The following is a 17,902-nucleotide window of genomic DNA, read 5'->3' as shown; positions in this document are numbered from 1 at the left end:
CTTTAGAAGAGGATGTAAAAAGAAATACTTTATTTAAGATCAGTTTATATTTTCTTCTAATATTGAATTAGAAGACATGCTTCTAATTCATAATGGATTACACATAAAAGATTCTTCCACTTATGTATCATATATACTCAATTTTATTTATATTGTCTTAGAAAGTTCTGATCTTGCTGACTCTCTGTGTCTGTATCTGTAGCACTAAGTCAAAACAAAACAAAGAACACAATTAAAAAAAGTTAGTTTATCATGTAACTCAGGGCAGAGTAAAGTTGGAGAGGTGAGGATAGCTTATGTTTTGTCCTGAGGAAATGCTAAGAGGCTTAGTTTGGAAGACTGCTGAACAAGGTAAAGGGTGTAGACTGAGATATGTTTGCAGTTTAGTTTTGTATTTTGGGGTGGGGGTGGCATTTGAGCATAGATGAGGGTGGCAGTTTTTATTTGTTAATCATCAGTTCTTTATAAACCTGAATTTCAGGGGGGCAGGGAGAGAGAGAGAGAGAGAGAGAGAAAGTGTGTGTGTGTGTGTGTGTGTGTGTGTGTGTGTGTGACCTATTAAGACTGTGTACTCTTAACCAATTGAAAATAGAGCTTCCGGGCAGCCCTGGTGGCTCAGTGGTTTAGCACCGCCTTTAGCCCAGGGCATGGTCCTGGAGACCCGGGATCGAGTCCCACGTCGGGCTCCCTGCATGGAGCCTGCTTCTCCCTCTGCCTGTGTCTCTGCCTCTCTCTCTCTCTCTCTGTGTCTCTCATGAATAAATAAATAGAATCTTTAAAAAAAATAAAAGAAAGAAAGAAAATAGAGCTTCCTTTTCATTAAAAGGTTTCTTGGTAATATAGTGGAAAAGGAATTTTACTTCTGTTTTTACGTGCTTTCCAAATGCTTATTGTGTTATATACGCTTTTTTTCAGACACTTAAAACTGTTAGGGGCGATTTTAAGGAATTATCTAATCTTCAGACCACAAATATGAAGTAGCTACTTTTAAGTACCCATTTTCCTTAGTGAAGAAACCAAGGCTAAGAGAGAGATTAAACATTTTGCTTAAGATCAGTTCATTTAGCTAACAAGTGAGGGTTGAGTTCAAAGGCCCCCTCCTAACTACTATACTCTGTAGTCTTTTAAAAAATTACGAAGTATTCATTTGATGAACCACAATGGTTTATATTTAATAATGATCTAACATTATAGGGGCACTTGGGCAGCTCAGTCAGTTGGCTCAGGTCATGATCTCAGGGTTGTGGGATTGAGCCCTACCTACATTGGGCTCTGCTCTGGACGTAGAACCTGCTTAGTTAGAGAGTTCTCTCTTTCCTTCTCCCTACTCACACACTGTCTCTTCCCCACATAAAAAGAAAAAGAAAAAGAAAAGAAAAAAGAAAAACGAAACATTATAGAACTGGGTTGAATTTGGTATTGAATGTGCATTATTTTCCTCAAGTCTTTTTTGCTCTGAGGCTGTTACATTGTAACTTGCGGCTATTATGTTTTAAAAAGAGATATATTTTTTAGTTTTTATGGAATCAAATTGAACCATAAACAAAACTAAAAACTTGACCAAAATATAAAAAGAATTTTTAAAAATGCTTTTGAATAGAATAGTCATAGAAAAAGTTTCTCAATGTATGATCATGATTTTATTGAATTTGAAATTATTATAGTGATAGTGAAATTTTACTGGACTATACTACTCAACCAGCCATTGCTCTATTATAAATTAATTTCTAAGAAACATATAAATATTTTTAATGTTTTTTTTTAATTTCAAAAAACATACATTTTAACTGTAGCTGACATATAAAAAGATTTGACTGCATTCTCCTTAAATATCTGTTCCTTCTTATCTGGTATCTATATCGAGGTGTTTCAATTGAGTTAGCCTCTCATGAGTAACACAACTTGTCATGGAGTTTAGAAAGTTCCTACTTTGGAAAGCGTAATACCAAATAAACATGAAGAAATAATTTTTCACTGTTTTTTCCATAATTTTTGATGTTTTTAAAATTTACTAGCTTTTATATCAAGCAGGTCTGTTAAGCAGTAAAAATAAAGATCCTTTTGTACTCAGTTCATCTGAAGTTTTTTCTAGATTCTAAAATACAAATTCCATGAGATTTTACATAATAAATATTTTGGTTTATGCAGGATACTACTGTGCCATAACAGGCAAGTGATATGATAAATTCATACCAAAACCCTTTCTCTGTTTAGAAAGGTTAAATTTGTTCTAATATTTAGATCTTGTATTTGTTTATTGAACAAACCTTAACATATACATTCTTAACACTTTTATAAATACTAACTTCTTTAACTTTATAACATCATCATGGAGTGTTAGGTACTGTTATTCCCATTTTACAGATGAGGAAGGTGACTTAGAGATATTAACCATTTGTCCAATAGGTAATTTATGGTAGAGCCAGCTTTCAAACCACCCTAGCATTCTGGCTCTAGAATCTATACTCTTAACCACTGCAGTGTATGCTACCTGATTTTCAATTTTTGTCTTAGGTGTGAATGTTGATTTTAAATCAGAATATAGAAAATTGATCCACTACCTAGATATCAAAAGATCATGTGTCTTTCATCTTTGTGTCTTTTCAGCATGTTTACTTGGCCATACCGCATATTTATATCAAATCTTAATTTAAAGAAGAAAAAAAGAAATGTTAATTTTTTTAAACCCTCACTGTGTCTCTTTTTTAAAAATGCTAATGATTCTTAAAATGGACATACTTTAAACTCCTTTAATTGATCATTGTATGCAGAAACTATTTTTAACAGGGATCAGCAGGAATCATGTTTAATTTCTAGAACTTGAATGCTAAAGATCAGAGTTTCCATTCTTTATAAGGTTCCTCAAATCTTACGAAAAAAAATAGTTACGTAATATAACTAGAAATTACCTTCAGAGTTCATGTATGTGCCACAGGCTCTCTACTTCTCATGTGATTTTATTGAATCAAGTGTGTCCGGATATACTTTTTTTTTTTAATTTTTTAATTTTTTTAATTTTTATTTTTTTCAGATATACTTTTTTAAATCCATTTTTGTTTTCTTTTTTGTCCAAGTAAGTTCTACATCCAACGTGGGGCTTGAACTCGTGACCCTGAGATCAGAAGCTGCATGCTCTACTGACTGAGCTAGCCAGGCTCTCCTTGTCTGGATATATTTAATATATTTTAATACCATTTACTGTGCCGTTATCAAAATTTATTTTAGGAAACATCAATAAATAATAATTTGAAGGAATTATTTGAGATTGTTTTACTATAACTAATAATAGCATTGCTCTAATCTTTATTTTGCTGGAATGGTGTAATGAAACATATCTGGGTATTCTACATAGAGTAATTAGTAATCATATAGAGATTTTTAAGAACCATTGGTTTTATATGAAATAGTAAATCTGGCTGAAGATTAGAGTAACCAGTAAGTTAAATATTTTCTGTATTTGATTGTATGAAATTTTGATTGACTCTTAACAGCCTCTAAAAGTGAGAAAGTACCAGTTCTTTCATGGGTGTAAAACTTGTGTTCCCATCCTCTCCTTTTTTTTAATCGCATTTTTTTTTCATGTATTTCTGAACTGCTTATTTTTATTCACAAACTTTTAAAGGCTTTTCTTGAACTTGGAATAACTGGTTCTAGTCCATTTCAAAAAAGAGAAAAATAAATATTGCCTTATGTAATTTTGCCTTTTTTCCAATTTTTAATAATATATATCCATGATTATCCTTTAAAGAGAATAGGCATTAAATTCTACTTTGATGTCAAGACTGAAATTATAAAGTATGTAAAATTATGTTTTGCCTTTAATGGTATAGATATCATTTAGATATTTTTTCTCTTATTGGTTTTGCAGTACACAGAACTGTTTAATCACAGTAATTTAACAAGAAAAATTGAAGAGACCAGGAAAAATGAGTTAATAGTGATTTACTGCCATTAAAGCATTCTGCTTAAAATGCCTGCATTCTGCTTATGTGAAATTTTAAGCAGGTTATTTAATATTTTACTGATTATTCTCATTCTTCCTAAATGCTGTCCTTTTTATTTTTTTATTTATCCTTTTTGTATCTTATGTGTGACCTGTCATGTTTAGAGAATGAGATGTTTTGGGCAGCCCGGGTGGCTCAGCGGTTTAGTGCCGCCTTCAGCCCAAGGCCTGATCCTGGAGACCTGGGATCGAGTCCCACGTCGGGCTCCCTGCATGGAGCCCGCTTCTCCCTCTGCCTGTGTCTCTGCCTCTCTCTCTCATGAATAAATAAATAAAATATTTTTAAAAAAGAGAGAGAATGAGATGTTTGGAATTATGAAGGTTATGAAGGTCTAAGAAAAGGTTAGCCCTTGAAGTCCTAATGATTTTCAAAGTAATTTAATTCTTTAATTGTAATTAATAGGTCCACATCCCTTTTTTTTTTCTCAGACAGTTGAGGTATCTTTTTTTACTTGCATTCCAACTCAGTAAAAGTTGCTTTTTTCCATTAATATTGCATCTGTCTTATGATTCTTTATTTTTTCAGTCTTACAAAAATTGGATAATCATGTTAATAATTTACAGAATACTTTTACATTGAATATAATTTTAGCATTTTTTTATAAGTCAGAATCATAACATTTGTCATGTACAAAATGGTATATTTTATGGTATTGTGGGCTAAATGAAAATTTTCTTTAGAATGTAAACCTGAACGAGCTCTTAACAAAGCTCTGGGCATCTCCCTCCCTTTCAGGTTTCTCTTTCTAGATATATGACAATGTATGTGACTTATTAACCAGTGTAACATAACATGACTTTAGTGGTACATTTTCTTTCAGAAAGCCATCACCTATATTATTGTTATTACTTCCTTGATTAATGGTATTCAAAACACCTATTTTTTTATTCTATACCATGTTAGTTATTGTTAATTTAACCCAAACTTCTGCATCAGTTAATTTGCCTCTTGATGTATTGCAAGGCAGGATAGTGTTCCTTACCATTTGGGGATTGTGTAGGTGTTTAATAGGAAGGTAGAAGCCTCACTTCAGAATTTTTAAATTATTTCATTATTGTCTTTAGAAGATTATCATAAGATATTAGTTGATGAAGTTACCCACTGTTAAGTTCCCCCCAGGAATTTGACAAGCCCTTTTTTCTTAGCTTTATATATTATATTTCTTTCATAGTTTGAACTCAGATTTGCCCTGTGCCTTAGGACTAAGCTTCTAGTGAGCAGGGACTGTATTTACTTATCTTTGTCTACCCTGGAGTACCTGGCAGAGTACTTTGAACATAAAAGGTGCTTAATAAATGTCAGTTGAACAGATGTTTTATAATGTGTGTGTGTGTGTGGGGGGGGAGATAACAATATTTTACTAATCCACTAAAATCTCCCATGCTTATCTTTTTTCAAATTTTGTTTGTCTCTTTATTCTCTGTTTAAGATTGGCACTGCTTTCCTAAATTACTCTTTAACCCCCAGAAGACTTTGAGGAACCTAATAAACCTCATCATAAAGCATACTCTTCATCATAAAGTTGACTCTTCTAATTGTCACTAACATAGCACATAAGGCAAAAAAGACTTAACATTATGTTGACCTCAGTTGGCTGTGCCTTAGGACTGCTTTATGATGTAATGCAGAAAGCAAGATTTTGTTATCCAAGATCGCCTTGGTTTTTTTAAAGCCAGTCCTTATCAGTTATTGGCTTGTATGACCATTGGAAGGTTATTTCTCTAAGCCTTTGTCTCTTTTTTTCTGAAATCAAACATAATAATCCCTTCCCTATAAACCTGAAATGAAGATCAAACACTATTACACAGTCAGAGCTGTCACTCATTTAAGTATTCATTTCCTTCTTCATTGTTGTAGTTGGTGCATCTCTCCCTTGTGGCCATCCCTGATCTCTGCAGTCAGTAGCTCTGGTCTCTGCCAGCCTCTTCTGCAGAGCAGCTTTTGCGGTCTCCCTCTTCATCACTGACTAGTAGGCTTTTTCTTATTTCTTGACTCTTACTGATTTTGCCTTTTGTCTCTTGTTACTCATTTTTTATAATGGAGTTTGGTTTTTAGAGTTAGTGACCTCCTGGGAGAAAATGCCTTTCCTTTTTGTGTTTATTACATAAATATAAATATCACATAAATATATAAACACAATAAATATATATTTCTTTTTTTAATTAAATATATATTTCATATTTTATTAGTAATAGCTGAATCTCTCACCCTGTATAGCTGTTGTCATTCATTTAGCTATCCTTTATTGTTTCCTAGGCAAAGCATTACTTATAGGTGGAGAATGCAGACATAAATAAGACATGTTCATAATCTTCCAGGAATTTACAGTTATAATACCAAAAAAATTACTCAGATAATGTACATTTTTGTTTCATACTAAAAGTCTTCAAAATTCAGTCTGTATGTTATACTAGGATCATAACATCCTAGTTTTTTCTGGGACTTGCCTGAATTTAGCACCAGAAGTCCTTCATGCCAGAAACCTCCTCAGTCCCAAGCAAATCCAGGATGGTTTGTTACCCTATATCTCAATTTGGATTTTATTTAGATTTGATTATATGTACAATTAAGAAAGTAGATTTATTTACTCAAATTGCTCCCTACTAAAAAATTCTCTAATAGCCAAATGAGTATCAGTTTTTAAATTTAAATTAAAATAAAATTTAAAATTCAGTTTTCCAGGCACACTAGCCATATTTCTAGTACAATAGCCACATATTGCTAGTAGTTACCTTTATTCAGTAGTACAAGTTTAGAGTACTGAAAGTAAAAGGGCTTCATTCATGAAATAAATATTTTAAACTATAATAGAATATGGCCAGTAAACCCAGATTGGTCATTATCATCAACAGAAGTCAGAAGTAAATCATAATAAAGCATCATGTGTCAATTTTAATAGTCTCTTTTTCAAAATACTCTGTATATTACCTATTTTTGTTGTTGTTCCTTTAAGTATTTTGGGGCTTCATTCTCAACTGGAGAACATTACTTGAAAACAGTTTTTTTCATATCAAAGCTTGCTTTTTTAGCTTTGATAGTGGGCTCAGAACAGCTAATTCAGCCTCACAGCGCAGGATTTTACTTGTGTTCTGAGGTCTTTCTACTCTGGCTGCTAGGAACCAAACTATGACCAGCCCTGTGGAAGCTCTGAGTGTTGTTATGCCTTCTGGTGGTCTTTCCTTGGCCTCTCATAATTTTCCTCATGCATAAGTGCTGATCAGAACTCTGCTGAAAGGCTTAACCAAAGACCCTCTGCAGATATCTAAGAGTAGTGTGTCATGTTTTCCTCTCCAGTAGTCTGCCCCATGAATTCTAGCCATCCTGATTGCTCCAAACTCTGTCTTCTCAACTCAGGGAGATTGCCAGGTTGTATTTGGGTACCCTGTCTGCACAGCAGCCTTGAAACTCTCCAGGCGATAAAATTGAATTTAATCATTTCTATCCTAAGAGATGACTGCCATGCACTGCCTGTCTAAATTACACGATCATTTCAAATAGTTCATCCTCCTCTTTTCGGTTGAGATAGGAAAACAAATCTTTTCTATACTACTCTATTAATGGCTAGAAGCAAAAGTTAGTTCAACAGTATTTCTTTTAATCATGTAGTTGTAAATAGCATAAGGTTGAAAATCATACTTTTTTTCTTCATGCTTCCTTTAAGAATTGCCCATAAAGTTCAAAGGTTATTTTATAGTCTTTACAAAAATCACAAGTTAGCCACTGATGGGAAAAAACAACTTAATATCCAAATGTTTGATACAGTAGAATGGTACATCTGTATCTGTATTTGGTAGAAGTATATATTATATAATTGATGTTATCATTTTAAAATTAAGCTAATCAAAAAAATTAATTTTTTGTAGACTGAAAGCAATCATGATACGGCGCTAACACTTGCCTGTGCTGGTGGTCATGAGGAACTGGTACAAACACTGCTAGAGAGAGGAGCTAGTATTGAGCACCGAGACAAGAAAGGTAGGGTGTACTTCTGTTGTTTTGTTTTGTTTTGTTTTATTTTGTTTTGTTTTTTTTCTGGAGTATTTGTGTTCTGTGAAGAACTCCGACATCCAGCCCTATTGTAATAGTTGGATATAATGAAAAAGAGTAGTTTTTTTGCTTAGCATGTAATGAGAAGATCATTTTTTTCCAGGTTTTACTCCACTTATCTTGGCTGCTACAGCTGGTCATGTTGGTGTTGTGGAAATATTGCTGGACAATGGTGCAGACATTGAAGCCCAGTCAGAAAGAACCAAGGACACACCGCTATCTTTGGCTTGTTCTGGGGGACGACAGGAGGTAACATTTTCTGCAGTGTAATGTTTGTCCATCTGTTTAGCAAATATGTTTTAACTTATATGATTTGATGGGAATAATGGATTAACATCCGGGTTTATCAAAGTAACAGTTCTTTTTTTTTTTTTTTTTTTTTTTTTTTTCAAAGTAACAGTTCTTTTGCTAATAAGTAATAATTTCAGGTATTGTGTTAGCATAAGCTATCATGTCAGAAAAATCATGTTTATCATTCTATTCATCTAAAAGTAGTACCTGCCATGGTAATCCCTGTGTGTTGCATTCAGGCTAGAGCTTGATTAAGATGTTCCAAATAAAATCAGTAAACTGATAAGCAGAGCCTATATTCACTCATCTTTTCCTCTCCCAGAGTACCTGGCATGAAAGGTATTTAAGCTCAGCCTCTGTTGCTCTCTGTGTATAAGATTAGTAGAGAATTAAGAGCATTCAATTTTTAGTTGTTCTTTTCATTTTTCCCCACTCTTCAACTGTGGAAGATTCTCAGATAAGATTGTATGACCTTTTCATTTTTTAGGAAGGGTAGAATAGCTGGTATGATTGGGTATAACCCAAAAAGTGACAGCTTTATACACATGTGTCTTCTTCTGGAATTTAATGATCAATTGGACAACCTGTTTTTTTAAATCTGTTTGTTAAATCCAGTTTTAAGGATTTTAATTAGCCGATTGTGCTGTTTCAATTAGGGAGTTGTTGAATTTTAGATTTAAGAAGTACCCTAAGTCCTGAAGGTCAGTTTCTTACTCAGATTAAGTTTTTTTTTTTTTCCCCCACCATTGTTACAAAGTTCTCTTGTTTATCAATCCTGAGTTATGCCTTCCCTGAATTTCTCCACTATTCTTAACTCTATTCTTTGAGCTAATGGGAAGAGGTGTTTTTACCCTCTTGTATCCATAAGTATTTGAGTATGTATTTGCCAGTTACCTGGTCTCTTTTTGAAGTGTGTCCTGTTCTTTTGATTGTTAGCTTGAGGATGCCTTTTCTAAATCCCTCACCTGGCTGTTTTATCCATTATGTCAGTATCCCTCCTGAAATATTATATGTAAAATGATTCTGGCCAGTGAAGTGGTAGATTATCACCTCCATATTTGTGCATCTTAAACTGCCTCCTGCTCTTTGCCTGTCATATCACATCAAGTTATATTGAACTCTAATCAGCTAAACCCATTAGAGTTTTTAATAAACCAGAAGATAAAAATTCTTTAAGAGGTAGAATAATTCTTGCACAGAAAGAATGTGAAATCTAATAAAATGGTGCATGTATAGAAAAATTAATGATCCTTTATCTTGTGGATTAAAAAGAATTGGAGACTAGTAATAATATAGTCTTTTTTTTCATAAAAATTTTGCTTTGGCTAGTTTATAATTTTATATGTACAATTTTGCTCCTTTATATTTGGAGTAGATAATTATATGTGTGGGTAGTTAGATGCACTTGTTTCTACAGATGTTCTGCATAGAAGACAACAAAGAACCTGTCTTTACTGTGCTGTTCCTTCTGGTTGATAAAGTGAATTCATTGTATCATTTTCTCCCACATTTCACAGAAGTAGTGATGGGTATTTTAAAAGGATAGGAAGTAAGGTAGTAAAAGGTAGTAAAAAAATATGCTGCTTAATTTGATAAATAATCTCTGCCACATCGGAAAATGTTGAGATCCCCATTAATCTTAAATTAAAATGTTATGGCAAAAATTTTTACAAATAATAACAACGTTAAATTGAAAAACTTAGTTGGAAATGTAAATGCTTCTGTTTTGGTAAAATTTTGATTTAACTGAAATTTTCCATCATTATATAACTCAAAATAATTCTTGCTTTATATAATAAATTTTTCAATGTTGAATTAATAAGAAATAAGTTTATTTCTTTCCTTTCAAAGCAATATTAAAGCCCCTAGGATACTATAATATTTATATATTCTTATTAAAATGTAACAAATGAAGTTATAACAGATATAGAAGTCTTTTAGGGTAATAATTTTGCCTATAACACTCTGTTGCTTTGATTTGGTGTCATTGGGACAGTTAAGTATTTTAAAGTAATCAAACTGTGGAAACTCATTTTACTGTAAAATCACAAACTAATTTCTTTTATATTGAGTGTTTATTACTTCCTGGGAATAGGCCATTCCCTTTGAGAGATAACTAAGATCAGTTATCTTTGCATAATGGAATTAATAACTTTAGAAATTTGATTAGGGTTTTTTACTTTTCTTGCTTAAGGGACTCTCTGTAAAATGAAACAGCCTAAAGCCATTTTTTGTTCTTTTTATAACCTTGACATACAGGCCACCTAGACTTTACTGGCTCTAAGGGCAAAAATGTGGTGGACAGAAGTCATAATCTAAAATTGGTCATAGCTTTATTCAAATGAATAAAGTTTCAGGTTATGTGTTAAGACAAAGCACTGTTCATTAACATTACTTGTTACTTCCCAGTTAGTATTTTAGGATATTTTTCTAGTACACAGCTCTTACCTTGTTCTTAGATCTTGGATAATCACAGTGTTTGAGAGTCATTTTCGTGTATTGTGTAGCATTCCATCATATGAATATACTACAGTTTATGTATTCTCCTACTGATGAACATCTTTGTAGTCTCTAGTTCATGGCAATTTTGAATAAGTTGAAAAGTTGCTCTGAACAATCTTTCAGAAATACGTTTTCACTGTTCGTGGGTTCTACATAGCAGAATTTCTGGGTGTATGTTTAGTTTTATAAGAAATTACTAGATCTTTTCCTAAAGTGGTACAACCATTTATACTCCCACAGATAATAAGTGAGTCCTGGTTGCTCCACATCCTTGTCAAGATTGGTATTGCCAGTCGTTATGATTTTAGCCATTCTAGTTGCTAAAAAATATTCACAATTTAATTATGTATTGGCATCTTCTGTCCATTATGCCATTTAATGCACAAAACAGCTCTTTAACATGCGTACTAGTATTTTCACCTTCATTTTACAAAACATGTGATTTCATCTATATGAAGATGTAAGATAGATGAAGCTATTCTATAGGCGAGATTATCTTGAAAAGGGGCATGAGTAAATAACAGAGATTTAAATTACATTAGCTTTATGTATTTGTCGGTTCTTGAGTTTTGAGCATTTGCTCTAAGTTACAAATTTTACCCCGGAGAAATGAAAACAAGTAATATTCTACATAATGGTACACATGCTGATGTATTTGAGGAAAATTACAGCTGTCTGCAATTACTTTGAAATGAAATGCATCAAAAAATGGACAAATAGATGTGATAAAGTAAGTATAGTAGAATATTAATGGTAGAATCCAGGTAATGATCTAGATTTAATGATTTAATAATCAATGATTTAATCTCAATATGTAAATTTCTCAAACTTTCTGTGTGTTTAAAAATTTTCATAATAAAATGTTGCTGAAAAATAAGTGTTAGCTTTATTCCAAGTTTTTAAACATTTAGTTATTGATTATAAATTTAAACAAATATTTCAAAGAGGGGTGCCTGACTGGCTCAGTCAGTAAAGCATGAGACTCTTGATCTCAGGGTTGTAAGTTCAAGCTCCACGTTGGGTGTAGAGATTACAAAAAAATATGTAAAACTCTTTTAAAAAATTATAAAGACACTTACATATATAAATGAAAAAATTTTACTCTATTTTACTATGTGATAGAATAACATAAATAGTAATTTCTAAAATAACATTGCACAAAAACACAGTTAGGTCCAGCAGCTCTGAGATCCAGAGCTTTCATGAATACAGTGTCGTTTTAACAAATTCCAATGGATTTAATTGAGAAACAAAGGACTTTCCTCTTTTTTTCTTATAGGATTTATCAGAAAAATAAATTAGAAATGCACACCTTGCAGATTGTTTCACCATAAGAAGAAAACACAACTTTTCCTCCTTTCTTTTCAGGTGGTGGAGCTATTGTTAGCTCGAGGGGCAAACAAAGAGCACAGGAATGTTTCTGATTACACACCTCTAAGCCTGGCTGCTTCTGGTGGCTATGTGAACATTATCAAAATATTACTCAATGCAGGAGCTGAGATTAATTCTAGGCAAGTTTTATTTTCTCCCTATAAGCCCCCCAAGAGTGTTATGCTAAAGCTATTTGTAGAACATGTATATTTTTAATGCCATATTTTATAGGAAATGCCTTCATTACAAATCTAGAATCCAAATTGTTGGAGATTTTTAAGATTAATTTTATTTAAGTATTTAAAACTATTGATACAGAACTTGAAAAAAACATCACTTATTCTAATTCTTATGGTACTAAAAGTAAACCGTTTTCTTAGGAGTTTTTATTAAGTAAGTGTATGCTTTAGGATGGAAAGTCCATCTTAATAACCTAATAAATTAATAATCATTTTTCAGCCCAAGTCACTATGTTGAATGAGATACAGAAAGTATTCTAGTTCTAGATAGTTAAAGATTTCTAATGGAGTCTTGGGTAGTATCTCATAGACTTACTAGGGCTGAGAAAAATTATTATTTTAAATAATCCTCCAAAACAAGGAATCTTAAATAAATCCTGAAGTAGAATTCTATAGAACTCATCCAATTTTTCTGGGGCATTTAAAATTTATATTCTTTCCTTTTGTTCTTCCCATACCTCCACCCCCAGAACTGGTAGCAAATTGGGCATTTCTCCTCTGATGTTAGCAGCTATGAATGGGCACACAGCTGCTGTTAAGCTCCTGTTAGACATGGGCTCTGACATAAATGCTCAAATAGAAACCAATCGGAACACTGCCCTTACCTTAGCCTGCTTCCAAGGAAGAACTGAAGTGGTTAGTCTTCTACTTGATAGAAAAGCAAATGTGGAACACAGAGCTAAGGTAAGAAAAAGTCTGAGATTTATATGTGGATTTAATACTTCAATGTTTAAGGTGTACAATGGCATTATGCTAAATCAGAAATCATCTGTGTCCTCAGTCAAGCACTCGCTCTTGAAAATAACGTCAACAATAAATTTTTATAGGTAAAGATGACATTAGGGTTGTCAGCTAGAAAATATGTACTATGAGAGAGAAGAGAGGAAACACCTAATAGTACCAGTTATATGCCAAGTGCTTGCATCTTAAACAAATTTTTTTTCACAATAAATTGATGTTACATAGAATTAATCGTTCAGTAGATCACACTGTAACTCAGGCTAGTAATGTCAGTACTGAAATTTAGTTGTGAATCTTTGCAACCACTATATCAAGTTGCTCCCCAGATTAAATATTCTTTAAACATTTTAGCTCTTTTCAGTCTCTTATGTGTCCTTGTTGTTGCTGTTTTCACCAAATCTAGACTGGCCTCACACCACTAATGGAAGCTGCCTCTGGTGGATATGCAGAGGTGGGCCGAGTTCTTTTGGATAAAGGTGCTGATGTTAATGCCCCCCCAGTGCCCTCTTCGAGAGATACCGCTTTAACCATAGCAGCAGATAAAGGGCATTATAAATTCTGTGAGCTTCTCATTGGCAGGTATGATGTTTGCATACCCATACATGACTGTGGTGTTACTAGTGATTACTATTCTCTCTGGGCATATTGTAATATTAAAAAATCAAATGTGACTACTTCCTCTATAAACTACAAGTGCATGTTTTGTTTTATTTTTTAAATCTACTTTATTTCCCATCTATCCAGAGCTATGCCACATTGTCTGATTTATTTCACTGCAACCTACTTCTTTTCTTCCTTTCTTGGATGTTTATACAGTTTTAAAGCACTATAATGAGCTGTTTGAATATCCAGCTGTTGTCATCCATATTTACATCTTGCACACAGTTTGTTTCCCAAAGACTATCACTTAACATCTTAAAAGCCTAGCAGCAATCTGAAATTTATTGTTGATTTTCTTGGTTTTTTTTGTTTGTTTGTTTTGTTTCTTTAAATAGCAGTTAGAGCTTTTGAGTGACAGTTACAGAACTGTTCAAGGTATCGGACAGGATCTGGAAGAATTCCCACTTTCAGTCACTTAGAAGTTGCCTACCAGTCTCCGAGAGATGCTTGTCTGCTTCACCGGATTCCCTACCTTAACAGCCTTAAAGACATTTGCATGGTGGCCTAAGCAGTAGTATTTAGTAGTGGCCACTAGCACCTGTTACTCACCTTGAGTCTTACTTACCATGATGCCCACTGTGTGCAAAACCTACGTGCTATTTTTAGATTCATTCTTTTCAGAAGCAACATAATACAAATACATGAATACAAGTAATCCAAAATAGAGGTGCCTTGTAAGATACTATTTGTGTTTTTTGCATACTGTTTATTTCATGCATCAATTATGCTAAACAGGATGTACTTTTATTTTTTTTTAATACACATTTTCTCAGGATTGAAACTCAGAATTATGCAGTCATTATTTTTAAAATAAGAAAAGCAATTATTAGTATATGATTATTTTTTAATATGATGACTTTTAAATTTGATTGTAAATTCTTCGTAATTTTGAGAGAAAAATGTATTTTAGTCCTTCAATATTAAAACTAATTTTTCACTATTACAGAATATTTTTCATAAGTTTATAGTTGATTTTTATTGTTACTGCTGTCATGCCATTTCACTTTAAACAATGACATCTGTGTCATTCATTTAGGGGAGCTCACATTGATGTACGTAACAAGAAGGGGAACACTCCATTGTGGCTAGCAGCAAATGGTGGACATCTTGATGTGGTTCAGTTACTGGTTCAAGCAGGTGCAGATGTGGATGCAGCAGACAACCGCAAGATAACTCCTCTTATGGCAGCATTTAGAAAGGTAGAAGTCTTTCATCCTCATTCACTTGGATGTTTTTCATTTAGGCTATGGAGGTGTATGGTTTAGTGATTACTAAAGACTCTCATTTTAGGATTTACACTAGTGATGAAAGAGGAAAAATAATATGCAAATAATCACTGTGATGGCAACACTGAAAGATAGATAATAGGTATCCCAGAAAAGCCATGAATATTAATATTGATAAATAAAGCTAAGTAAACTTGTAAAAAAGTTGTTCTAAGTAGTATTTCAAAGTGTAGTTGTAATCTTAATCTTTCATAAAGTATAAATCCAACTAAGTAATTAATTACTTATGGATGAATGTTTTCTTGTATAGCACAGCAGGGAAAAAAATTTTTAATCATTTGCTTTAATTTCTAGGAATAAGAGAAATAAATAATGAAAACCCAGCTACCAGTATTTTGAAATGACAAAATCGAATGAACTACTTTCAGAAGTAGAAATAAATTTTGTGAAGAAAAACTTTGTTTCTCTTCCTATAATGGATAGCACAGAGCTGTGTATAAGTAATTTGATTTAATAATTTGATTGGTCTTTTAAATGCAGTTTTAATTTCTCCTGGGAGAACTGGGTTACTATTTCAGGGTTTCTAATTCTGAGTTTTATCATTTTGAGACAGATAGGTAAAATCCCTTGGTAGACTGCAAATGATTTGTTGCATCAAAAAATTTTAATATATAATTGCAAGAAATCATCTCTCTCCTTTTTCTCTTACTATTCTCTCTGACTCCTGTGCTTTATTTATACCACCTCTTCCCTAGGCATTCTAGACTACCTAGATACTGACTCTCTGTATGTTTTTTCCTCACCAAACTTATGCTTTATCATTGACTATCTACTTCTTCTCCAAGCAAGCTAATATATCGTTATCAAGTTAATCTTCCTAACCTCTTCACTATGTTAGTATCCTCTTCTAGAACTTTTCCCTTTTTTGTCATCCTTTGAAATCCAGTCTTAGTTGTTATTCAAAGCCAACATAAATCTAGTGTCATAGAGCTCATCTCCCATTATGAGTCCCTGATGGTGGTCTTCTTGCTTGGTCTTTTTGTTGCTTGCTGCTCTCTCTCACATCACCTTTGTTCTCATCTCAGAAATACCCATGTCCTTCCTCATTTCCAGAGTTACGCATTCTTTAGGTATAGTTTAAATCTCTCCTTTAGGTACAGTTTAAATCTTTCCTTCTGCAAAAACTCTTCCAATTCTATTTGAGCTCACAGTAAGATATTTAATCTCCTAAAAATTGTAGTTCTATAATGTTATTTTTTTCATTCATTGTGACAAAAATTATCTTATTACTCTAAGAGGCATATATCTTATCTTTCCAAATAGGCTTAGTTCCTAAAGAACAGTGTTCATCTTTTATATTCTTTTGTATTCACTTCATTATTTTTTAGTACCTTATCATGTGCAACTGTAATGGTTGGGATATTATATATCGTGCAGAATGCAGCAGTTTCACTTGTAAGAAATGTATAATTTAACTGGGGATGTAAGATCCACACACAAAGTGGTAACTGTGTGAGGTGTCCCATATAATTTAAATGCTGTCAATGTTGGTGAGATATCAAGGAATGATGCAAATGGCATTGAACTATTTGTTAAAAGATAGAAATAGTTTTAAAAAATATAGATGGAAAAGAAGAGATAAAGATACTAAATACAAACAATCTGTTTAACCAGACTGGCTAATTTATAGGTGTTGTGTTCAAAGAGGAGTAGTGTAGATTGGAGAAAGTTAGAGTCTCTGAAGTGCTGGTCTAAAGATTTTGAACTTGGTAAACTGTGTTACAGTGAATATAAATATACCTCATGCTTTAGGAGAGCGTATTTTATTTTTATGCTCCTAGTACAGTGCTGTGCACTCAATTTTTGTCTGAAATAAAGAACAAAATTGTTATTTCTCCTCTTTAAGTGCTTAGAATTAGGATGCTCACTTATGAGTTAATTAGAAACAAATGAGGTTTTGGTGGTTTTTTTTTGTTTTTGTTTTTGTTTTCTTTTAGACATATTCCTCATTTCTTCATACTGATTTCTGGCTTATTTTTGTATTCATTGTTATTTAGAATTTTAGGTCAGGTTATTCTGTACTGTTTTTGGAGGGTGGAATGAAAGTGAACAGTGTAGATTTAACTTACCAGAACCAAAGTCTGTCTCCTTTTCATTTACAGTGCAAATAGTATCTAATTAAGACTTTATTTTGTGGCACTGATATCAAAGTAATCTTAGATAAGACAGACTATAGATTTACTGAATCCTATTAGAATCTGTTTTCAATCTGACATTGGTATCTATTTTTTAGGGTCATGTGAAGGTGGTGCGCTACTTAGTCAAAGAAGTCAATCAGTTTCCATCAGATTCTGAATGTATGAGATACATAGCAACCATCACTGATAAGGTAATATATGGATTAAATTCATCCCACTATATGAGCTAGGGATCTCATTTGGATGTACCCACATACACGTATACATATACACGTGCACACATGCCTGCATGTGTGTCTTGCACTAAGGAAAAAGCCTTAGTCTAAGCAATAATGTGTTATATATAGAAATTTTCATTTATCTGAGTATATGATAATGAAGTGTTCTATTTCAAAGATGCTTCAGATTATTTTCTTACCTAAGAAGCAATAAAACATTCTCTGTAATAGAATTTTATTTTTTTAAATAGTACTTGAACTAATTAAATTTTTATGTAACCGCTAAATAATCTAAAGCAAATATTGTTGTTATTCATTAATGTTATAACCTATATATATATGTTTACCTGAACTGATACCTTTTCTGAGAGGAATACTCTCAGTGGATTTTTTTTTTAATACCTA

The 17,902-nt window shown here is 32.8% G+C and overlaps 1 protein-coding gene across 7 annotated transcripts in view; it reads left to right on the top strand.

Annotated features, from left to right (window-relative positions):
* ANKRD17 (ankyrin repeat domain 17) overlaps nt 1–17,902 on the top strand; it is a 152,987-nt gene that overhangs the window by 106,356 nt on the left and 28,729 nt on the right. For all 7 annotated transcript variants that reach the window (XM_072775352.1, XM_072775351.1, XM_072775355.1 and 4 more), the window contains 7 exons: nt 7,868–7,979; nt 8,155–8,300; nt 12,213–12,355; nt 12,925–13,138; nt 13,599–13,774; nt 14,892–15,054; nt 17,375–17,470. In XM_072775352.1, the coding sequence (XP_072631453.1) occupies nt 7,868–7,979; nt 8,155–8,300; nt 12,213–12,355; nt 12,925–13,138; nt 13,599–13,774; nt 14,892–15,054; nt 17,375–17,470 (1,050 nt within the window). The remainder of the gene's footprint in view (nt 1–7,867; nt 7,980–8,154; nt 8,301–12,212; nt 12,356–12,924; nt 13,139–13,598; nt 13,775–14,891; nt 15,055–17,374; nt 17,471–17,902) is intronic.

This window comes from Canis lupus, chromosome 14, assembly GCF_048164855.1.
Source record: "Canis lupus baileyi chromosome 14, mCanLup2.hap1, whole genome shotgun sequence".
In the NCBI taxonomy this organism is placed as follows: Eukaryota; Metazoa; Chordata; class Mammalia; order Carnivora; family Canidae; genus Canis; species Canis lupus.
The sequence above is the reverse complement of the archived record's forward strand: the minus strand, read 5'-3'. Positions and strand labels throughout refer to the sequence as shown.